The sequence below is a fragment of the Onychostruthus taczanowskii genome, unplaced genomic scaffold (genome assembly GCF_017590055.1).
Source record: "Onychostruthus taczanowskii isolate IOZ18803 unplaced genomic scaffold, ASM1759005v1 scaffold5, whole genome shotgun sequence".
Lineage (NCBI taxonomy): Eukaryota > Metazoa > Chordata > Aves > Passeriformes > Passeridae > Onychostruthus > Onychostruthus taczanowskii.
Genome location: NW_024502568.1, coordinates 11,428,594 through 11,453,469, shown reverse-complemented (window position 1 = coordinate 11,453,469; position 24,876 = coordinate 11,428,594). Strand labels below are relative to the sequence as shown.

Sequence of the window (24,876 nt, the reverse complement as noted above, 5' to 3'; positions counted from 1 at the left end):
TCCACGGCTTTGCATCAGCACTATAGGTGTATAGGTGCTATATATACAGTGCATCTTATTTACATGCAATGGAATTGCAGTTTCTCCTATACACTGTTTAAAGGATATTAAAATTTATTCTGATATGCACAAGGAAAATTTCTTAAATTAATGGCTACCATACATTTGCATCAGAGATCTAATACACCAGGTAAGATATCTGCCATAAATGCATTACACTGTAAGTAAAATGATGGCATTTCCAAACAGCAGTGCTGGTCTTACAGCTGGGTTGGTGCAATTTAGCAATGCTCAGGCTGATTGTTAGAATGAAACTTCAGTTTCATTTTGTTTGAATATCTGAGTGTATGTGAACTAAAAACCACTGTACACTACATACACCTAACTCATTGCACTGAGCCATAAAATAAAATAATGCAGCATGTATTAATTCAAGCAAAAAGCAGTCTACCAGGTGTCTGGCTTTTTTCAATCTTTGCACTCCAGCTGTTAAATGCATCAACTCTAAATATCAAGTACTGCATCACAAGGTCAAACAGAAACACAGGATGGGGAGGGACATCTTGATTCATCAAGACTGAGCTCCCCTGCACTGCAGGATGTGCTGATAGAACTCCCTTCCCATCCTAACCAGGGACTTTACCTTCTGCTGTGATAAACCAGGCACTGGGAGCTTCCTCGTTCAGTTTTGAATCCAGAGGAAGAGTCAACTTTAATAAAAACTGAATTGTCTGGCCAGGAGCTACAGTTAGTGAAGGAAGTTCAATATTTGGTGCAGATTTAGGCAGTCTTGGCAGGTTTGCTATTTTATCCTTTTGCACAGGCAGGTTATCTGGAACATCACATGCTTCTGGCTTCAGGATAGGCAACTATCAGTAGAAATCAAACAAAATATTTATTTTTATTAGCACTGAAAACAAATGGGCTTTCATTATACAACCACAGTTTCAAAGTGACATCATATGGCTATTGGCCTAAAACTTTCAGTGTGAAACAATACTATGACAAAAGAGAAAACGGGAAGGAAAAAATGTTTTCTTAAAATGAAAAAACCCTGATTAATCCAAATAAAAGCAATATTTATTATTAAAGCCACAAAAACCATAACTACTTAATAGTATCCCTTAATTTAAATTTTTTACAGTTGGATTACATTTTTGCTTTAGATAAACTGCAAATGCATTTCCTTCTAATTAAACTGCATGCTTCAGTAGTAAAATCCAGGATTTCAACTAATGCATATTGCACAGTAAAATAGAGGAGAATTTCCCAGAAAAGCCACCAACATGTTACATGGCATGAAAATTTGAACACACATTGGAGACTGTGTATTATTAAGTGCACGAAACATATAAGATGACATTAGGATCATTATGTCATAAACATATGTGTATATTCATTCCAAAAAATCATTAAGATACAGTGGCATTGTAAGGTGGACATGAGAACAGATTTTACAATCAAATAAAGCTGTGCTCAATTTTGACAGTGGTTTTGATCTGATAACTTGAAAGCCCTATATATATATCTTGCTTTAAGTCACTGACCTCCCAAAAGCATCTCTTACAGAGTAATTACATGTCTTGGTAATTGATTTCACGTCCTTTTTTCACAAAATGCTCATGAAATGCCCTTCATGCTGAAAACATGGGTGGTACATTTTAACGACTGATGTTTCTGTATTAAGCTTTTCTAGAGGGTTGTCACTTTCTGTTTTCATGCAAAAGTTGTCTGTCTGAAGTCTGAGGCTTTCAACAACTGTGCTAACAGGCAATGCTCATTTCCCTGCTCATCACAAAACATCCTGTGGATACAGCTACTGTACCCTAAGTTAGCTGTCTCATTTTTATCACACTTGCTGAAGTCTGAAATAGTAATTTAAAACACAAAACTCCACTATAAGCCTGTTTAATAAGCATTACTTGCCATGGAAAGAATTTTTGTTTCCAAATCCAGCACTTTAATCTGATGGTTATTTGTGTCTGCAACATACATGAGGCGGCCGTTTTCTTCAACACACAAACCTCCTGGTTCATTGAAAGCTGACTGGGTAAAGCTGGAACCAACAACATTGCCTGCTTCTCCTGTGCCTGCCAGGGTAGCACAGTTCTTCATCTTGGGATCCACAACCTTAATCTAAGATCAACAAAGACACAAAGAACTTGTCTGAGAAAACCCAGCAGGATTTAGATGTTCTGTATTGTCTCATGTCCCACATTTCCAGTAGCCAGCACTGCTTTTTGAGTACCTCAGCTAACAGGTGTCCATCCTAGATACTGTGCTATCACTCTTTACCAAGTGATGTGTCCCATCTTTCCCTCTCCCCACTCCCTCATGGACTTCTTCCTTTGGTCTTCATTCAGGGTTCCCTTCCATGATTTTGAAGGTACCTAAGCCTCAGCTATAAAAGTATGCTGGATGACTTGTTTTTCTAATGTTTGCTGCCCTTCTAGAAACATCTGCAAAGCAGTGAGAGCATAACAATATTAGCAGGCTAACTTGTAGATTATTTTTCTTCTACAAATAGATGAGGTTTTTTTAAATAGCAAAAAATTTTATAATGTTTTATACAAGATCTGAAAAAACCCCACCATTTGCCTTAAAATTTCAATAAGCATTTAGTGTTATATACTCTTCAGCTCAAACAGGTTACTTCTATTTTAATGCAGGTAGTCAGTGTACAGTTAAAAACCTTCTAGACACAGATGCTTATATAACATCACACAAGAACAATCAGGCAAAACAATGTCTCTTATCCCAGAGTTCCATGGAGGTAACCCACAATACTTCTCAAAACTTAGGTGGCTTTTTAAAGGGAAAAACAAGTCTTCTTGTCCTCTCAGTTTTATCAAACCTGCAGTATTCCTGAATAAGCCCTTCTAGCTCTTTTAGTGTAGTTCAACATCTTTGGAAAGGCACACAGAAAGTCTTTAGTCTGAACTGTAACTTGGCACTTTAAATTCACCTTCCCTAAGAGACCATCATATCAACACAGAAGAATGTGACAGCAAAACAATGGTAAAGAGAAGGACCCAGAAGGGAAGGAAGGAAGGAAAGAAAAAGAACCCACAAAGGAACTCGTGTAATTAATTTCCTCAAGGGAAGGGAAGGGAAGGGAAGAAAAAGAACCCACAAAGGAACTAGTGTAATTAATTTCCTCAGCTCAACTGGACGAAGCAAAATTTGTCTATGTTACTAAAATAACTCTTTGTAGTAATAAAAATTCCAAGTTTGTATATAACAAGTTAGTACACACTTACCTTATGATTATAGGAATCTGCCACATAAAGCAGCTGTCTTTTCTTGTCCCATGTTACTCCCAAGGGATGCTGCAGCTTTGCGTTTATGCCTGCTCCATCCACATCACCAAAAGCAAACAAATTCTGAAAAATTATTTTATTTAATTAATAGATTTGATTATTCAATGTGGGCATGAATTAAATTATTGTAATCAAATGGAAATAAAAAAAAATGAAGACAATTTCAAAACAAAGATACTGAAACCTGGAAGTGTGGGTGCTCACCACAGAAATGGAAACTCTCACACCTAAGTTATAAATATGAATCCAGCTGATTTAATGACCACACAATGCTGAATCAAATTGGCTATTTTAAGAATAAGTGAAGTAATTTCTTATCTAAGCAGCAACAGTCTGCACTACAACCTGAGCATCACAACTGCCTCACATTTGCATTCCAAGCAGTGAAGTCAAGAAATTGATGGCCACGGAAACTGATTTACCCTCTCACCCCAAAAGTGGTTCCTCCAGGTCAGGCTTGAGGAATATTAGTAGGGCAGTGTGGGGAAGTTTGAGGTGATTACCAATGGGTCTCTCTCTCCTCCCACAAGGTGCTTCACCGCCCCGTCCTTGAGCGAGATGGTTCTCACGGTGCTGCTCTCGCTGTCGGCCACGAAGAGGCAGCTCCAGGGCTCCTCTGGGGCCAGGGAGAGCCCCGAGGGCTGGGCAAACCCTGCCTTGTGTGGGTAAGCGTTGTTCCTGTTCTCCTCGTTCCCACTCCCAGCAAAGCGAAGGCAGACTCCTTTCTTTAAGTCACTAAAGGCAAAGAGCACCCAATTTCAATCGCGAGTTGGAAACAGCTCCGACAAGATGCATAAACAGAAGCTACAGAACAGGCACTTGTGAGTTATAAAACCAACTGTAATGCAGCAGTGAGGAATTATTCAATGCCTTTGTGCTTTTTTATCACCTCAGCACATCATTCATTACTAGGTAACTCAGCAAATGCAAGGAAAAATAACATTCAATTACATGAATGGACCATACCAAGTCATAGCTGTATAGCTGAAGTAGCATCTTTCATTTCATCTAACAGATGTGGGAAAAGGAGGCAGACTTTTAAGCACATAATCCTTTAAACGAAATTATTTTCAGCTTAATTTGATTATCTCTCTTTTTGGGATTTGAAAGCTATTTATCAAGACAAGCAGCAATTTCACATTTCTCTTAGTACAGTTGCTTACCTTCCCTTGGGTAGTTTTCCACCTTCCAACATCAGTGCCCATATCTGGTGAATGCCTGCCATTGCTATCCATAACACATCATCTTCCTGCGTCCCTGAAACTTTCAGAAAGGGACAGAAATCCAGATAAAAAAAAACCCACTTCAGAAATGTTACAACACGAAGAAATCATCAAACCAACCCCTCTGTTCCCCCCACCCCCTACTCATCTTCCCCACAGGGGAAAAAAATAAAACACAACCAAAAAAATAGGGCAAGAGAGAGATAGAGAGAATGTCTTTCATCTACAAAAACCTATTTATTTTCTTTCCTTCTTGCCATTTTTCTTCTTTTCTTCTTGCTATTTTATTCCCAGGGGGTTAAAAATTGTGGTTTTAATATCCCTACCTGATAAAGGCAATGTTTCAAGTGAGATTTGCTCTTTGCAACATTTTACTGTTGTGTCTGTTTCACATGTTATTTTTGATTCATACCAGCCAAACAAGTACTTATCTTTGCTAAGATGGTTTTGCAGGATGCAATCTTGATTTATTTTTTTTTTACTACACTAGTGACAAAATAAGATACTCCAAAAACATGGAATCTTGATTTATTTTTTTTTTACTACACTAGTGACAAAATAAGACTCAAAAAAACTACAGGGAGTTGTTAACAAGTTTTGAAAGAAATAACCATGGCAATACCATTGCACATAATACACAAAGGACATCATGTGTATAATGTATAATTATACACAAAGGACATCATGTTTTAAACTAAGGGTAACTGATGCTTGCCCTGGAGAGCATCAACTGCAGTTTATTCAAACAGTAAATGTGACCTGGGCATTTCCTAATTTCCCCCTGAAGTAACCATGCAATTTCCAAGTTGTTCTCCCTCAGCACATGTAAATGTGGTGTCACAAATGCAAGATGCAGATCTGTGGAACAGTGACCTTCTGGTCGAGAAGTGTTCAAGCATGTGTCAAGCATGTACTTTTTTCAACTTGAAGTATAAAACTACTATTCAGCATTCCAAATCTAGAAATAACTACACAACTCTTGCCCAAATAATGCTTCACAAAGAAAATTATACAAGTGGAAATTGAAGAACACATTTGTACTCTATAGCTTTAAATGTAATCACAGTACAGCAGTAAAAAATGCATGAAGGCAGGTTGTAGAAGACAATGAAAAAACTCCCAACAACCCAAAAGCAAAATAAATTTACTTATCTTAATCTTTCCTGAAAATCTTAAGGAACAGAAAGTTGACATTTAAAAACTGCATTAAAATGAGGACAGTATTATCTTTTTAATACTGTCCTATGTAATTATAGATAACATCAACACATTTTTCCTAAATAAATATATTAGGTATTGGAATAACCATCAGCCACTCAACAGAAAAATATCTTCAAATTGCTTTGCATTCACATGAACTTGTAAAGCATTGTGCATCTCATAACTGCTCCTGAAAACAATCTCATGGATAATTACCACCCCCCCCACTCCCAAACAAAATAGTTTGGAGTTTCAAAATAAAAGCAATGTTACGTGAAATGCCTGCAAGCGTTTTAAATCTGACCAGTGAGTCCAAAAAATGAAATTACCACCATTCCCCCAACTGAGATCCTGCCATTCTTCTTCTAATTTGAAATCTTTTCTACACTAAAACCACAGGAGAGGAAAAATGGCATCCTTCTTTATCCAGAATTCATTTCCTTAAACTGTGAGCTCTCTTCAGAACACTACTGGTATGATTTTAACAGACTTTTTCTCCAGCATTTTCTGTTTCTTGGATAAATATACAAGTTCCCAATACTGTTATCAAAGTAACTCTGGTGACTCTTTTCTGCACCTCCCTGTGGCTCCATGTTTTAACATAAACTAGAGCTCCAAAAATGAAAGTCAAACTTGCAAAGTGTCTAAAATATTTTTCTGGATCAAAAAAGAAATTGAGTTGCAAAACACACATTTTATAAATTACCAGAAACACTACCAAAGTTCCAACAATGCCAAAAACACTCCAGTATAAAAAATAAAAACAACACCTCCCTGTCCCAATCACTTTTTGATTAGAGCTTGTTTCTAAGAGATTTAAGTTGAGAAAATAGATTATGAAATCATTTCACTCCTTCCTATATAGTAACTGCTCAGCTTCAACATTTTCTATTTCCATTATGCATATCTTGCACATTCAGATGTTACTATTCTAAGTACCACAGAATAAAAACTGTTAAAATCACTGGTCTATTCAGAAAGTGAGCTTTTTTATCTTGCTATGCAATTCATTCTGAGTTATCTCAGAAAGTTCTATTAATTATTTAATTTTCACTTTATCCACCAATTAAATGAAGGAGTAAGATTTGAACTGAGTACTGTTGAAAAATCTGTTCCATTCATCTATCCAGTTCTCTAATAGCACAGACTGAAAACTCTCCTGTGACAGCTAGATGTTGAAAAATTGAAAAGGCTTCTTACTCTAATTCTGCACCCAGCAAGATGTATGAAATATGAGAAAAAAGTATCAATATTAAATTAAAATTTTACTGGATATGTAAGATTGATAGAGAGAAGATCTCTTCTTCAACTAGAGAATAAGACAGTAAAAATAAGTAAGAGCTCCATACCTGTCATAAATTTTAACACAAATACTTTCTACTGAATGGCTGTTAGAACAAAGAGAATGGATGCAAGCATGGAAACAGCACAGGCTCTTTGTGAAACTGTGGAAAATACGTCAGAGTTTTAATAAAAAAATTGTAATAAAAAACCCCAGAAAATTAAAACTAATGCTATACGGCCAAGGTATTTTATCACACAATAGTTCTCTCATGGTTTAATGCTTTATGTTCTGACACAAAAGGCAGAAAAACTTTTTCTTTCACAACAGAACAGTTTGAGGACATCACCACAGTTATCCTTGTACAGTTCTCACAGGAGAAGGGGGCCAGGGAGAGCCAGAATGCTACAATTATGGTAATGCCATCATTATAATAATTCCTTATCATCCATGAATGGAAAGTATTTATTTCTAAAGAATTTATTCTAAAACAACGTAAGAGAAAAAAGCAATTCTCTTACATTTATTCAATTAAGGACCACATTCCAACCCATCTTGAGCTGTTTTAAAAATGCAGAGTAGTTTCTCCTTATTAGGGTATGTACTTTCTTATCTGTGCTGTGCCTGTATCCAAGTGAGGTATGGCTTGCAAATGGGATATCCTTGTGTTATAAACATTCCCTAATAGTGAACTGCAGCTCTGAGGGCACAAACATTCCCTGCTGGATGATGCCTCAGTTACTGTACAATGCTGCAGCTCCTGCATCTGCCTCTGCTGCATCTGTGTGTTCAGAATTCACAGTCCTGTCTGTACACAGGCACATCTTCAAACAGTCAGAACACTGCTGACCATTACTGGTGAGTCAACCTCAATGCACAGAAATTCCTTTGTTTGGCACCAGACACAGCAGTATCTGTTTGAAGGGATTCCTTTCCCAGGACTACCCACACTTTCAGCCTCTCTATCTGGGACTGCATGGCTACTTCCAGTCTGGGAAATAAAAGCCTGGGAATCAAACTTACATTTTGTGGCTGGCACCACTGACATTTTTTAAATAGACCTAAGTCTGAAAATATTATTCCTGTCAACTAATTTTATCTTTGAAGAAATAAAAAGAACCAAGGAAGAACTCTGTTGGTAAACTCATCCTCAGCAAATTCTCAAGGAGTAAATTCTCAAGGGGCTACACAACATACCCTGCAGTTCACAGATAGGCATGTGCACAGTGAATGCACATCTCACCTGCTCTTCAGTCACTGGAAGTTCAGCAAATTAAATGCAAATGTGACAAAAGAACACAGAATCAGTGTTTGTCAGTGACACACAAACAGCAAAACTCCAAAGGAATGCTTTATCAGTGAAGCCTGGACTTTTACAAGTACACATAACCCTTTTTGGATGACTAAAAATCAATTTGCTTCTTTTTTTTTGGCTACCTGGCACTCTTTCACATAGTGTTGCATCATGCAAATGGCACGACCCTTTATAAAACAAAATGCTTCTGGAATTTTCCTCCTTAGTTAACATACCTTCCCTCTCATTAAGGGAAATCCTTGGATTTAGATACCAAGGGGATTTCATACAGTGGAGATAATAGGGAGCTAAAAATTATGACTGTAATTAAGTACTTTTTTATTTCTTTCCCAAGTTTTCTAACTCAGGCCTTCTAACTGTAATGGCAGTAAATATTTCAAAAAATCCCAAGAAGAAGAGATAGGATTTGTAAATATGAAAGCACTAATTTGGATTATTTAGTGTTAGGATACATCATTGTAACTACAGAAGGAGATAAGTCTGGTTATGTGTTTTACCCATTCCTAATTAAGCACAGCAAACACACACTTAAGGGTACTTCAGCACCACAGTCTCTCCCTCTACTTCCAACACCTGCATTCCATATTCAAAACCACTTCCAGCCTCAAATGGTAACAGTAAAAAAACGTGTCTCCTTCTCCTTACCAGAAAACCCTCCCTAAGACTTACTAAAATGTGTATTTTCAGCAGTTCTGCATCTGAAATTAAGAACTGATATGCCAACTATTCTTTAGAAATAACAACAAATCTGATTTGTAGTTTAAGCTTCTTTATTGTGAACATAGATTTAATTAATAGAATCAGACTGTAGACTGTGGAACAAAGAGAATGAGATACATCACTCCATATACAAATATAATACTTTTTTTAGAGAAGGCAGTTTCAAGTCATGGACTTCAAAACAATTCTAAGTTTGACACCAGTTAGGATGGCAACTCTGCTAATACAACTGCTTCTTTTTTACAGCAGAAAGTAATCACTGTCATTATGCATTTTGTCAAGACACAGAGAAGTACAACTTGGAAAAGCAGCCTGTCAAACTAAATTGAGTAAGATTACTGTTGAATATTCAGTCACTACTCCCATTATATCCTTACATCAAGACTTCAGCCTTTGTATGTCACAGGCATGTTTATACCAAAATATTGATATAACTACCTCATTTTTAAAATTGTTTAAATAACGAACACGTGAAATACTAATCAATTTTGTTACTATTACTATTCAGCAAGATCCTGCTTCACTGCAATCCTGCCTTGTAACTTCCTAATTTCTTATTTTTCTAAAGACTTTTTCACCTAAACAGTTCTTACACAGGAATAAAACCTTCACTTTACTTCACCTCTCTCTTTAATGAAGTTACTTCTTTGAAATTCCAAGAATCTCAAATAAAAAACAATGGCTATTTACAAGTAATTTAGGATCCAGTTCAACAAGAAAATAAAGAAAATACAGTTTTGTGTCAGTGATGTCTCTTACCATGATTTTCTGTGGAACTAAACTCGCATAATGGGGTATCTGTGAGCTTGTACTTTGCACAGGAAACTGCTAAAGAGATGAGCAGGCCTTTTGCATTCAAAGTAAATCCACATCACTAAATCAGGAAGTCATATCACATACACAACATATCTTTGGGAGAAGTCTAGCTTTGCTTTGTCCAGGAAAATTATTCCAAATTAAAGCCTGATGACAGCAAAAGCAGCTCTTTTATTTCCAGCTATTACCCAGGAAAATTCCTTCCACAGGACAGTGACAGCCACAGCCTCAATGACAGAATGAGACCAGAAAAGGTGACATGTAGAAGAAAGCATCCTTCAAGATACAGACAGTTCACACATAAACACTTTGTGTATGATCTGAGCTCAAGCAGGAAATGCTAATTGCTTACTGCTTAAGTGATTTTTAATTTTTTTTTACATTATGAAAGAGTCACCATGAGTAATAGAAGAAAAAAATGTTTGCTCTGGAATGCAGTGGTACCAAATAACCCTCTAGCAGAAACACAGAGAAGGATGAAAAATATCTGACATACTTTTGCCTTTTAAGGGCTATAAAAATTGCACCAGTATGATAAGGTACTGTACTTTCATTTAAATCCTATCTACATAATACTTAAATTGCTGTAAAAAATTCCAAAAAATTTACTGAAAGCATGGTCAGTAGTGTACTTGGGAGTTTCTATAAATAGATTCCAATCATGCAGCTTAAGACCAGATTTTGGAATGTGAAACACATGGTTAAGTCACCAAGCACAGGTCACTGTCCTGTTCCTTCCAGCAAGAATGCAGCTATCAAGAACATTTCATGCTCAAATCAACTGTGCATTAAAGTATCACTTGCTTTCAACACCCACTAAATAAAAATAGAAGAGCACAACAGAGAAAGCTAAAAAAACACACAGTAATTTTATAATGTATTTTTAAGCTGCTGTCCCTCCCCTTCTACTTCCCACACAATCTATATCAATGCAAATTTCAGCACCAACCTCAGCAAAGCCAGAATTTAATCCATGGAGTTCATTCAAGAATTTTAACAGGGGGGTAAAACACAAGCTCAGTGGCCACAACTAAAGAAATAAAAAAGATGACAAGGAAGAATACTCTGAATCCTACCATCTGTTTTGTCTCCATTAACTCCCCTGCCTCAAAGGGAAACATTTGTGCCAAATTTGGTTTAAATGGCGTTTCACACTCCCTTAATCTGTCTCAGACTTCAGCCTCTGCATAGAACAGGGCAACAAAAGCCTCCTCAGGAAAATACTATGTAGATACTTAAAAGAATGTTACATAGCATCAGCTCTGAATATTTACTTATCTACGTCCTCCAAGTTTTTCTCAGTATTTTCCATTTCTCAACCACCTACATATTAAGGTTTTTAAAGAAAAAAATAATATTTTTCAGTTGGCCAATACATACCCTAAACCATATATAGGAATAAACTCAAGAAATGTCAGGAAAGGAAAAACCTTTCTCCATCTTTCCCCTTTGAGACTTTGAAAAAGGTCAGCATAAGCTGTTTAATACTATCTAATTTAGTACATAACCAACTTAAACATTTCAACTTCCTTTTTCTCCCTTTCATGTTCTGGTTAGCATGGCTTTGGACACTGAAAGGAAATTCCCAGAAGTATCACTTGTTTAAAAACTATACAATTCATATTTAAATAAACAACTATAAATCTATCTTCTGAAACTGCAGAGCTTAAGCTACATAGGTCTAAGGAAAATGGGAAGGTACGGTGTTATTTCCCACATGCCACACCAGTTAACACAAAAATCAAACTTTTAAAATTTGTAATAATGAACATACATTTGCTGAAGTGCATGTTAACTCCTACAACTTGCACAGAAAGATACAAGCATACGTAAAAATAAGGACACTGCTGTGTGGGTGCCAACAAAAATAATTTTTGAAACTCTAATAAATTACTTCACCCATCCAAGTGCCTGAACAGACACTGGCAGGCCAGTTTCAATGTTCTGATAACAGGGTGTAAGTTGGAGGACAGCACTCTGAGAGGCACAAATCACAAATGCACTCGATGTTACACTGCAGAGTAGCAGAAGACCCCACCACGCTCAAGCAAGTCACGACTCAGCTTTGCAATTTGTAACTCAACAATGCAACCTTGGTAAACCCTGCTGCATTTCTGGCAAACTATTTTGATGTCTGGTAGCAAACTTAAAGAAGTCACTGCAGCTTATGACAGTAAAAAAACCTTGCTAGACATGCACAGCAGCTCTAGTTCCTCATGCTCTGAGACAGATTCCTGTTAACATTCCATTCAATGTAACTCTCCATTTTTACAACTCTCTCCAGTTGTAGTTTTCTAAAGAATTTTAGAATTTACTGCTATTTCAGTAATGTATATTTCTCTCCATTTTATCTATTAGGCTTATTACCCTCTCAAAAAAAAAATTGATTTAATCTCTGCTAAACTGACAGCTTATATTATATTTTGTGGCAATCTAAATAGACATCTGGCTAGTAGGTTCTAATTGAATACAAAAAAACTGCATAGGTCTGAAAATGTGCATTCAGAAGATCTGATTTCTATGCAAATGCTTATTAAAATTCAGCAGTGTTGAACAGTACAGATGACTAATCCTCTACAGGTGACTAACTCAGTAAATACTATGTTCATGTTGATAACAATTATCATATCAATTAACATTTAACAAGCAGAACTCTCAAAACTAAAAAATAAAATCATCATATATTTAACTACTGACAGAAGCAGAAGAAAGCATAATGAAAAATTAAAAGTAAAATTACAGGACACTTTGTATAGTTCTGTTAACCAGCTCAAGTCTCTGAAGCACTGATCAGTTATTAGTCCCCTCTGTTGATCTGTGAAACAGCTCTGCAATAACATCCCACAGGGATCAACTTTCTGGTTCAAGATCTCTTGAAAATGACACCAGCCAGCCACACAACTCTCCTGGTTCACAAAAGGAAAATCAGATTGTACAAAATTCAGTAAAACTCGTGCCTGCATTAGCAGTAGTCCACATCTAGTGAGATTCTCTTTCAGGTGCTTCTCCTTGCCCTTCCAAGTAGGATTCCATATGCTTAAGGGAGTGCATAGACTGTAAGGGTTGCTGACCAGACCTTTGAAAAAAAGGTGCTTTTCTGCTGTACAAAACATGTTAATGGAAGTGCTAAATCTGAAAACACACCCTAGTTGCTCACTCAAGTACTCCAGGCTGCAGGCTGTACTCTGTCTATACAATGTATTTGTATCAGACAATGTATTTATATCAGAAGATTCTACACTATGAGCATTTCTGAAGCAGCTTCATGAACCTGTTGGACCAAGGATAGAGGAGGCCACAAGGACCATTTGAGAGCTGGAGCAGCACCTCTGCTATGGAGACAGGCCGAGAGAGACAGAGCTGTTCAGCCTGGAGAAGAGTCTAAGGAGACCTTACAGCACCTTCCAGTACATAAAGGGGCTAAACAAGAACTGGAGATGGACTTTTGATAAGGGCATGCAGTGATAGGACAAGGGGAAATGGCCTCAAACTGACAGAGAGCAGTTTGACATTAGAAATTAGGAATAAATTCTAGACTGTGAGGATGCTGAGGAATTGGCACTGGTTGCCCAGGAAAGCTGTGGATGCCCCATCCCTGGGAATTGTTCAAGACCAGGCTGCATGAGACTTTGAGCAACCTGGTCTAGTGGAAGATGTCCCTGCCCATGACAGGAGGGCGGAAAAAATGGTCTTTCAAGTCCACTCTAACCCAAACCATTCTGTGATTCTAAATTCCCTCACACTTCAGTGTATTTTCCTCCCTCATAACTGACACAAGATTTTAACAAATGCTTCCACGTCAGTAAAATGTTACCAAACCTGCAAAGCACCTCTAATTTCAAGATATTAGAGATAAATCATGCTCCTTCCCCACCCTGTTCTTCTGCAGATAAAAACAATTCCAATACTGGAAGTCAATTTTTCATGTCTGAAATACCAATCTAAGGGTTTTATTCCACATCAAAGCATTGCTCTGTCATTGTTCATAAACTGGCATCTGCAACTTCTAAATTAGACTGAAATGGAAACATGAGAAAGTTTCCATGAAAACTAAACTGTGAGAAAGTCACAGTCAGTAACAGCTGAAAACATGGCAGCTATGAGATGCCAGGCTCAGGTGTGTGTTAAGTGATTTGGGAAAGAAAGCAAATTAAGTCCTTAGAAGGTGATTCTTGCATCCTATTATGCAAAGATTTATTTTATCCCCTGATGCTTGCATGGTTTGTGCTAAAGGTATTCCTCTCCTGTCTGACTGACTCTATGGTGATCTTGAGCCTAATGATTTTATGTCACCTAAGCAGGAATAAACAGTGGTCCCCAATAAAATTATTTTTATTTCCTAAACTCAAATATTTACAAGTGGTCGGATATGTCTGTATAGTAAAGGAAAGGAACTTTTAGACAATACTTGCTTCCTGTAAAATGTACCTGCTTCTTAAGTGATCCTGGCTTATGGCACTGGCCTAACAAAAGTAATCATTATTTCTTTCTGTGTTTGGATCCAGTAATATATACCTTTACACAAAAGAATTTTTCTTCCATCAAGTAACATTTCAGGATCCAAAACAAAACTGTAGTTACCATTTGCAATATAAACTATTGTGGTTTAGACTCAGTTTTACAGTAAATCTTTACTTCTTCTGTCTCAGATTAATACCAAAACAGGAAAACATTTAGCAAACAGTCACACATGTAAATATGAGATGTTAAAGCTCAACTGATACAGTACTTGAACTTCCAAAGATCACATCCCACGGAGAGCTGATGGGCTGCTCTTCTCCTTTTGCTCCACCTTCCTTATCAACACCTTGTACTCCAATTCCCGCTACAGTGGTCACCACCTGCAACCCCAGGTCAATCTGTGCGAAGCAAAATGACACATTAAATGAACATATGAAATTAACTTGACCAAAGTTACAAATAATTTGACATAGGTGTCAAACCCAGAGAAATCCTAACAAATATCAGGGATTTGGCTTTTTTTTTTTGGGAAATAATTAATTTTATCATCATGCTTGTTGATGGACAGGGGGTATGGGGGTGGGGAAGCAGCAGGCAGAATGTGTGTGGAACACTATTCCACGTGCAACAAAAATTAACACTGCTCTGTCAGAATTTGTTCAACAGCTGTAGAAGGAAGCATCACAAATTTCTGGATAAATACTTAGATAAACAATGGATGTGGTTTTTAAATTTTAAATTACACAGGAGTATGACATAACAACTCACATACTGTAACAGTATTTCCCATCTCCATATAAAATAATCTGTACAAAGGCACCTCAGATGCATTAACGATGCACCTCTGATCACAAATGGGATATTGGTGAGGACCTGAGGCCAAGGTCTTCTGAGATGCACACAATACTTCAAATAATAAGACAATATTATATTGCATCACCAAACTCTCCTTCTGATTATCCTAATTTTGACCTAACCTAATGTAAGATCCAATTCCTACATGCCAAAACTTTCCAAGTGTTTAATCAAAAAGAAAACACTTGCAGTTAATTCTGGGCACTTACCTGCATTTGAGAGACCCAAACAGCCCAAGGAAATTTGGATATTCACTGCACCAGAGCACTACAATAACTGTAGATAAGAATCTGACACTACTGGAAGTGAAACAAAACCAGTTTTTGCTTCCAGTACCAAGAATAGATGTTTCTCAAAACAGGAAAGTAAGAGTGACTAGGAAAAAAAAACAAACTAAAACCAAAACCCTGTTATGCTATAAGGAGTAGACCACCTCACTTGCATTTGAAAGGAAGCACAAAAGTATATGTAGCCCTTAAAAAAGCCCTGCACAACAGTATTTCTTTATAAGATAGTGGACCAAATTTCCTTTCTGATGTTATTTGGAGAGTTATTTCATGTGGTTTACATTTTCACCTGTGTAAGAAGAATACAGTATAAGATATTAAACTTTGAATATCCTTATGGAAAATTTACCTTTCTAATTAGGTGATTTTCTGTATCAGCTACATAAATAACATTATTTTTTATAGCGATTCCTTGTGGTGAGTTGAAAGCTGCCTCTGAAAATCCTCCATCTCTCCTTCCACTGTTTGGACCTATAAATAAAACACACCAAACTCAAAAGTCATTTCTGAAAAAAGTCACTTTAAAAATAAAATGCACACATTTAAACCTCTAGGAGAATTACATATTCCAGGAGCTGCTTTCACAGCAGCACCTTATACATTTTATATTATTACTATTTGGTGTAGTCTCATTTTAGTCACTGTACTATGTAATCAAAATAGCCTGGTGCTATTAAGCTCTGAACTCATTCTGCACAAGTTTTCTGCTTTTTTTAAGCTCATATTTTAAAGAGAAGTCTTAACAGAGTTCTAAATTGTTCTAGAGGAGTCCTAATAGGGCTCTAAATTGCACTAAAAGACAACAGCAACAATGGAAGACAAAAATAAAAAAAAACTACAGGGTTTTTTTTTATTTTTGACTACATCAAAGCAAGTCCACAGGAAAAAAAAAATTCCAAAGCTCAACTCCATATCATTGGTTTAGATTTTGGTGTAATCACAAATGAAACTAATATTTGATTAGCAACATTTTCTCATTAAGAAAACTAATTAGGAAAAAGATGATATGGAACTAATTACACAAAAGAACACTAAGAATGATGGAGTGACATTCTTCTGCATTCAACAGTCAGGAAATAGAAAGGAACAAAACAGTCTGAAGGTAAAGCACTGTACTTCAGAGGAGGTAGCATTTAAAGTGCATTAGCAGGATGTGTCAGCAGAAGACATTTAGGTATGAGTTACGTGTGCACCATGATTTATGATGCAAATAACAATTTCAACCTTTGTGCCTGCCCACATATATTACTGCATTATCAACTTCATTGCATTATTTTCTGCCCACTGAATCATTTAACTGAGTCACTGAAATACAGAAACTTTTACAACCTCCTGTCAGAAATCAGTTTAGACCTTATCAGACACACAGGACTAAAGTACTGGTGTGTCAGATTCCAGCAGCTCCCCCTGAAGTGTGAGGGTGCACATCCCCAGGGAAGGGAACAGCACACAATGCCACAGGAAGGAGGGCACCAGTTTGGAGCTTAGGACACTCCTGAATTCCTGTTTAATGAATGTCCCAGAACACTAAAGGGTAGCTTGCAGGCAGAGACTTCTTCTCACGTATCAAGCAGAAACCAAATTCTCTCATGTTTATTTGCACATCCTACAGGAGAAAGGTATTTAGGCTAACGCCTTAATGATAAATCAGGTTAACTTGGATAAATAGCCTGTCTAGACAATGCAGTGTTACTTCAAATAGCAAGAGAATTTTTCCTCCTTTCTTTAAACAGAAGAGGATTTTTATGAGATTTGTAGGATCCTGCCCTGGGGCAGGCATTAGTCAATTCCAGACTAAGTAACATAGGACACATCAGCACACAGGTCCTGATTCTGAGGCATAAACAAACCATTGTTTTCAATAATCTGAGGATTCAACCACTTCCTAAATCCGTCTATTTTGGTTGTACTAACAGTTACATCCTTGCTGCAATAAGATGTAGCTGACCATTTTAATAGGTTTAAAAAAAGAACAATTTCATTTCTGAAACAGTAAAGCATACAAAGCATGTGCAAATTGTCTTCATTTGCATTCATTGTAAAGCACATTGTTATTTCACAAAAGCAACTATGGATTTTAGTTTTCTGAAGCTGAAATGTAACTTATATAAACTTTGTAACAAATGTGACTAAATTTAAAATATTTTCACTATTTTCACAATTTGTTTATACATTATGATCTCAGATTTGATGAGAAGACAGGTCTTTTTATATGTACTAAAGCAACTGCATTCTCAGGTGCCTGTGTACTTACTGGAATGCCACTGTTCTTAGTAATTCTCCTCTGCTTGTGAAACCAGAGGAGATCCTAAACAGGAATGTCCTTCCATTGAAAAAACTCAATAACCAAACAAAAAACACACATGAAAAACCTCTCTTCACAACACCACTACAACTCAAAATTCACTTCTATTGGAGAGGGAGGCATTACAGCCTCTGGTCTTTTCCCAATCTTGCTGCCTGATGTGGATGCATATCCTTTACACCTAAAACCATTTGCAGCTCCTTCAGAGGAATACTAAATGCATTTTGTAATTCATATTGGACATCACATGCAAACATGAACTTTAGTCAATGAAGCAACGAAAAACAATTAGGCATCTCTGACAATTACATTAACAATCTCCCATTGATGGTCTTACACCATATCCCCCAAACTGAGTAAAAGTGATTTTAGTTCAAAACAAAATTCTGGCAATGCTTACAAACTGCCAGCTCCTGTAGGAAAAGAATCAGCCCAGGAGGCACAGCAAACACACTACTCCTAAACTGAAATTGCTACAATAAACTTACCCATGTGTCCTTACCTCCAATAGTGTGTAGAATTTGTCCATTTTTGCGAGTAACCAAAATCCTGTGATGCCCAGTGTCTGCTATGACCAACCTTCCTCCTGAATCATCTACAGTCACTTTGCCAGGAAACAGCAGAGGAGAAGGTGGAAGGGAGTCTCTGTACAGCTTTATTCCAATGTTGTTATCTTTGATTTGTCCTCTTTCCTTGTAGAATTTCAGTGTTATAGAAGTAAATAAAAACAATTTCTCTCTGTGTCCCTCTCCAACAAGAGAAAACAGCATATTTCCACGAGGCCCAAGAATGACCAGAGTTGGCCAGCAGGACACTTCCAGCTCATGCCACAGTGTTGCATCTGCATCATTTACTACAGGGTGGACAATATTGTATCTCAGAACAGCACTTTTAATGTTATCCAGAACTTTTTCATTTGGGAATTTCGCTGAATGGACACCAACAATAACAAGACCATCTGCAAAGAAAAATGAAGTTGTGCCACTGAAATGCATTTGAATAATAATAAAAAAAGAAAAAAAAGAAAAAGGAAAAATTAACAGTTATAATCTGACTGACTGCTTCCCAGAATGAGAGAGGATTTGAACAAACAGAAAGCAATTTTATCTCAGTAGGAATACAGATAGTTATGTACAGAAAATACTGAAACTCAGAACTAACTATTAGGTAAAATTACCACATTTTAGGACCATTACTTCCCCAGCTGGCTGACATGAATTGTTCTCAGTTCCTGAACCTCTATATACTAGACTAGAAAATAGTTTCAAAATAATTGTGGGTAAGTTGTAGCTGTTCAAGTGATACTTTGGGGTTTTTTAAGATACTTAGGACACCTCTTTGTCTTCTCATTCCTGCACACAACCATAATGTTTTAGAAAATTCTTCTTCACAGTTAACTAGAAGCCACAAAATTAACACCAAATCTTGGAATTCCAGAATTGCCTGGACATAACTACTTCTAGATAAACAGCAAAAAATATAATGAATAGGCCTCCAAAATCAATATAGTATTCTGTACTTCAAATAAAAATGGCAGCACTAACAACTATGACAAAATGACAAACAACACTCATTACAAACAGGGCAGGCTTAATATAACAATTTCACAATTAAAAAATAAAAAAATCACTATAACTGTTACAGTCTTATCAATTCTATTGGAACATGTAGAATGTTGCAGTATCACACAGCTGAAGCTGTGCAATCATTAACTGCTGAAATCCAAAAAGCAGGTCAAATATTTTAACTGTGAAGGGATCAGCACCAGCGCTTGTATCTGTCCTTCAAAAACATCATTAAAGCTGGAAAGACAATTCTATAGTCAACACCTGAACAGCACAAGTAGGGTACAACATTCCCTCATGAGGAAAATGCCTGTGGAAATGATGGATGCTATGCTCAGAAATAACAATATACACTCCATTTAAAACACTTTCTTTGAAGGATTACAGCAGAGCACAACACTGGATTTATGCCAAGCTATTTCTGAATATTAAAAAGTACTTCCTCTTATAGAAGTAATTTCTGGACTGCTGATAACATGAACTGAATATGCACTGGGGTTTAAAATAACTTTCTGAATGCCACTTGAAAACCAGAAATAGCACCACTGAAGATAGCAGCAAGAGCATATCAGATAAAGATGCTGGGCGACATCCAATCCTATGGAAAGCAGTCTTCACTTTGAAACAGATCTCCTGAACTTCCAGACAATAGAGCTATGGCACATGTGCTATAACATTTATAATGATTTAGGATCACCATAACATTATAGCCTCCTGTGTTTAAACTTCTGTCTGGTGATCACACAGCTGAAGTTTCAACATGCTCCACGTAAGGGCATTTGAACCACACTGAAACAAACTCATCAGAGCATGTATGCACACAATGTACATCAATTACATCAAGGTTTGTTCCTGTAACTAAGAAAAAATATTCCTTCAAGTATTCAAACAAGAGACTGAAGATCCAAATGCATTATGAGACAGATGCTTTGCCCAAGCAAGATGTTTTGTTCTTTCAGCTTTTATCTTTCTCAACCTTCTCAAGACAACAACTCTCCCCTTCCCTTTCTCCTAATAATTAGTAAATCTCGTTTGCCTGGTGTGAAGAAGATCCACACTGATATAAGACCACGTACTGAAAAAATTTTCCATGGCTTAAAAACACACCACCCTTACTGCCTTGTATATTTATACATATTACTGTAATGTTAGGATTTAGACACGTAGCACAGCAAGAAGAGATTAAACAATCCTGAAAGGGTTGACAATCAAGACATTAAAACAGCAGAAAAGAACCAAAAGGGACATCTACAGTGAAAAAAACCCAAGGTATTTTTCGAACTACCAAGCACCTTAATCTCTTACTAAATCCAACTGCTATCCTCTCTTTCCTAATGCCTTAAATTTAAGATTAATGTTCCACACACCTCTTCTTTCCTTTTACCTCCATTTTTACCACAAGCATCTCTTTTCTCACTTCAGTTTCTACAGGAACAGGACAGCTCAAATCCAAAGAAAACTTACAGGGGTAGTTCAAATACAAAAATAATTTATCGCCCATCAGCAAAGGAGTCACTCCTGTGACAGAAATTAATACAAGTCAAAGGAAAAAATATGTCTCCAAGTGGGCTTTTAGCTCAGAGTGCTGCAGCCTCTTCTACACCAGTATAAAGATATTCAAGCACTTTTAGGAGAAAGCTTGTGGGGAGAGGTTGTTAAAATGAGTATTTTGTTATCACCTGATTTAACACATTAAAAACCAGATTAAGGATATGACAGCTATATTACTACACTCGTAGGATACTATAAGATAGTTATAATTTAAAGGTATTATTCAATTTATGCCAATATAATCTTTCAAAATCTGTATCTAGACCTTCTTCCCTACATGTCTGATCCACAACAGCCCACTTATCATTTGCCATACACTTTCCACTTAAAACTAATGCCCTCCCAAAAAAATGCCAGGAAGGATTTTTCTTCTGAGACAAAGTTCCTATTGTTTGAAACATTACACTGCATCTCAAATTTCTCCAAAACAAGTATCTAAGCTTTCCAAGGTAGAAAAATTAGTTTGAATCTTCTGTGAAGTACTAAGTAACCTATCTAAAGCACTATGTAAATTTCAAATATATTGCAATTTCTTTCTCTAGTGAAAAAGGTAACACACGAAAATAAACACTGCCAAAATTAAAACCAATCACAAACAGCAATGGAGAATCAAACATTATAATGTTATTTACTGCATATATATTGTATTTAATACAATATTTTAGGGCTGAAAGTAACACTGCTCTTCACCTCCCCATTCAGCCAATTAAAATATCCCAGATAAGTGAGCAGCTGACACTCTCTGTGTAGGACTACAGCTTATCTCTGACAAGCCATCATGACAAGACACTGCATTCTAAACAGAAATTACCCTTCATTTTTATTCAGTCAGAGTGAGACTGATCTCATTTCAGATGTGACTTTAAAAGGCCATAATTCCCTCTCTAGAATATTGGGCTATTAATGGGATGCAACATGATGCCAATACCAAAAAAAATCTACATCCAACTTACATATTTTGTTATTTCAGTTCCAATGGAAAAAAATCAGTAATCTATATCTGATTCTACCACCTGTCTATATTCACTCTACCACATCTACTATATTCTTCTCAGAGCCGGTTCCTCAGCCAAGGTTAGAAAGTTACCTACTTATATTAATTTTGCACCTGTATCTCACATTCTTGAGCAGCTTTTTGAAAGCCACCTTATTTTTAGAGGTATCAGATTTGAGCTTTAAGCACATATCCTGTCTGCCTAATTACACAGACAAAACAGACACTTTATTTAGCCCATTTAAAAATGCGATGGAAGTACACACAGCCACCTTTTTTAGGCTACTTAAAAAGATTAGAAGACATTTTTAGACACCCCTGATATACTGCCAGCAGTTTAGTAACCAGCAACAAAGTGACTCAGCTCCTCGGCCTGCAACAGTGCCAGGAAATTCTATTCTGAGCCAGCCAAAGCACTTTTACCTTTATCAGAGAACTGGTGCTCTAAGGCATGGAGGTCAGGCAGCAGGTGCAAGCAATTGATGCAGCAGTAAGTGAAGAAATCCAACACCACAACTTTTCCACAGAGGTCTTTGTGAAGAGAAATAGGACCTTCAGTGTTTAACCATTGCAGATCTGGAATTCAGAGAACAGCCACAGCTAGTTAGGGGAAGGGTAGGGAAAGGCGCCAACATCACACAAATACAAAGTTCTTGGTACTTTTAACCTAAAAAAAAAAAACTTTAAAAAAAAGAAAGAAAAAAAGAAAGTTTGACATCCCTTTTCAGCCAGGTCGAAAAGCAAACAGAAAGTCTTTTATTTATCCAACTCATCCTTATGTTCTGCAATTCTTCATAATTAGTAAATGAAAATATTATTAGTAAGATTCATTGTAATCTGAAAATGTATTTTTGATCTTTATATAGGCACTTTTTAATTGAAAGAACATGTAAGCCTCAGAACAAATTTCATACATTTTAAAACATGATCTGCATTATTCAACCCCCAACCAAGCCATTTGGGTAACAATCAATTATTTAAAACTCACATAAAGGCTACTAAAAGTTTAGAAGTGTTAAACTCTTAATGATTTTTTTCCAACAGTTCTGTAAAGAATTCATTTCAGAGATCACTGGAATATTCTTTTGCTTATAACTTTGATCTTGATTTTCAGAGTTTGAAATGACAGGTATCAATTAATTCTGTCATATGGGAAGAAAGAAAACTTTTTCAGATATGCACAACAGTACTCCTGGTCAATTATTTGACATGACACATGAAAACATTCTTTCCTCCTCTGATCCCATCAGAAGTATCAAGACAAGGAATAAATATCCTAAAATGTGGTCTGCCAGTATTATCTCTTAGCATTTCTGAAACTTATAAAAGGGAAAGATAGTTATGATAAAATGCAAAGCTAACTAGTTTTTGAACTTTCACTTTGACAGTTTCAGAAAATAAGCTCTTATAGCTCCAGAAGCTACTCCTACTCAAGTCAGCAGGAGGCTTGCTTTGTGTTTCACTAAGAGGAGGACTGTTCTCTATCTCCATATATTCATAAACATAAATGGATACACACACATTTAGCTTTGGTGACAATAATGTAAATAATTCAAGTATATGCATTATTCCTACAGTGTAGAAGCTTTGCTGTTCACTTTTCAAAAGAAAATGGTAGTTTATATATTTTACAGCATTTCTCCCTTTTCATTAGAATTAAAATACCTTCCATGGGCTACTTCTTTGAGCTCTTTTTAGAGGAAAAAATAAGCCTTGACAGAACACTGAAACAATAGTAAGGCAAAAGCTAAAATTCAATTCAGGGCCACAAATCTAGGCAGAGAGAGCATTCCTTTTGCTCCACTGGTCAAAATCCGTAATTCATTCCCATGACAAGTGTGATTTTAACCCTGAAGCTCCCACAGCTGCAGGGAGACTCTCAAAGATTAAAAAGACCCTGACCTGCAAGGTCTTATATTTTGATTTCCCCCTTGCCACAAGGAGAGACACAGAAATGTGTGAGAGGGGCAAACCACTCAGGAGGATGAATGACATCTCCAGCACAGTTTGTATTCCCCGGGGCGTGAAAATTGACAAGATCGGCTAAGTCATGGAGCAGAGAGCTGGGGAACATCCTAAGGGATGCTCCAGGAAACCAGGAGAGCTCAGGAGAATGCAGGGAGAGTTAGTAAGGTTCTCACTATGACCACAGGCGACAGATATAAATACACAGTATAGACGGGAACAGATTTAGAAGAGAGGCTTTACAGGAAGTGTTTTTCCAGCCAGTACCAGGTAGAGGATGTTTAAAGGGGTTCTTTTGCCGTGCCCTTCCCTCCTGGTGCTACCAGGAGTGACATTTCCTGCAGTTCAAGTGCCATTTAAACAGCGGCTCACGGGGCCGGCCCTGCCCGGTCCTCACAGGCAGCGGCACCTCCAGGCAAACCCCACACGGGGAGACCCCCGGCCCCGCCCGGGCCGCGCCACCCACCTCCGCCGAGCTCGGGCACCGTCAGGTCCCGCTCGCGGCTGTCCATTTTCTTCAGGTACTGGTAGACCAGGTTCTCCTTCTCCTGGGCAGTGTCGGCGTCGAGCAGCGCGTACTCGAGCTGTGTCTGGGCGGGCAGGAGCCCCGCCAGCCCGCCCGCCGCCATCGCCTCGCCCGGGCGCTGTTTACCGGCCTGGCGCTTCACCGCCGCACATTCGGCACCGCCCAGGGCGCCAGGGCGGAAAAACGCGACTATAGACAAAATAAAGCACAAAGTACAGACACGCAATAACTCGTCTGTCTTAAGCCGGTCCTCCTCACTTATTCCGTGTTTTTACGTATCCTTGGTTTCCACAGCAGCACATTCCCAGAGGGAGCCCACAGTGGAGATTCCCGCGCAGCAGATTCAACACAGCCCGCGTATCTCGCCCGGCTGTTTTACGCTTTTTTAGGATGTAAAAATTGAGCAGCGCCGGAAAAAGTCGAAACCAGGCTCCAGTAACTTAAACGATGGGATGTGGGGCATTTTGGGGGGCATACTATGGGAGAAGAGG

At 37.4% G+C, this 24,876-nt stretch overlaps 1 protein-coding gene across 1 annotated transcript in view; it reads right to left on the bottom strand.

Moving 5' to 3' along the window:
• The window catches only part of NHLRC2 (NHL repeat containing 2), a 32,614-nt gene extending 7,927 nt beyond the window's left edge, over nt 1–24,687 (bottom strand). Inside the window, exons 1-10 of the mRNA XM_041415390.1 lie at nt 24,326–24,687; nt 22,318–22,470; nt 18,287–18,742; nt 15,829–15,950; nt 14,606–14,735; nt 4,484–4,583; nt 3,824–4,055; nt 3,261–3,383; nt 1,927–2,136; nt 644–869 (exon numbers count right to left, since the gene is read on the bottom strand). Of these exons, the coding sequence (XP_041271324.1) occupies nt 644–869; nt 1,927–2,136; nt 3,261–3,383; nt 3,824–4,055; nt 4,484–4,583; nt 14,606–14,735; nt 15,829–15,950; nt 18,287–18,742; nt 22,318–22,470; nt 24,326–24,488 (1,915 nt within the window). The 5' untranslated portion in view covers nt 24,489–24,687. The remainder of the gene's footprint in view (nt 1–643; nt 870–1,926; nt 2,137–3,260; nt 3,384–3,823; nt 4,056–4,483; nt 4,584–14,605; nt 14,736–15,828; nt 15,951–18,286; nt 18,743–22,317; nt 22,471–24,325) is intronic.
• Nucleotides 24,688–24,876: the final 189 nt, after the last annotated feature.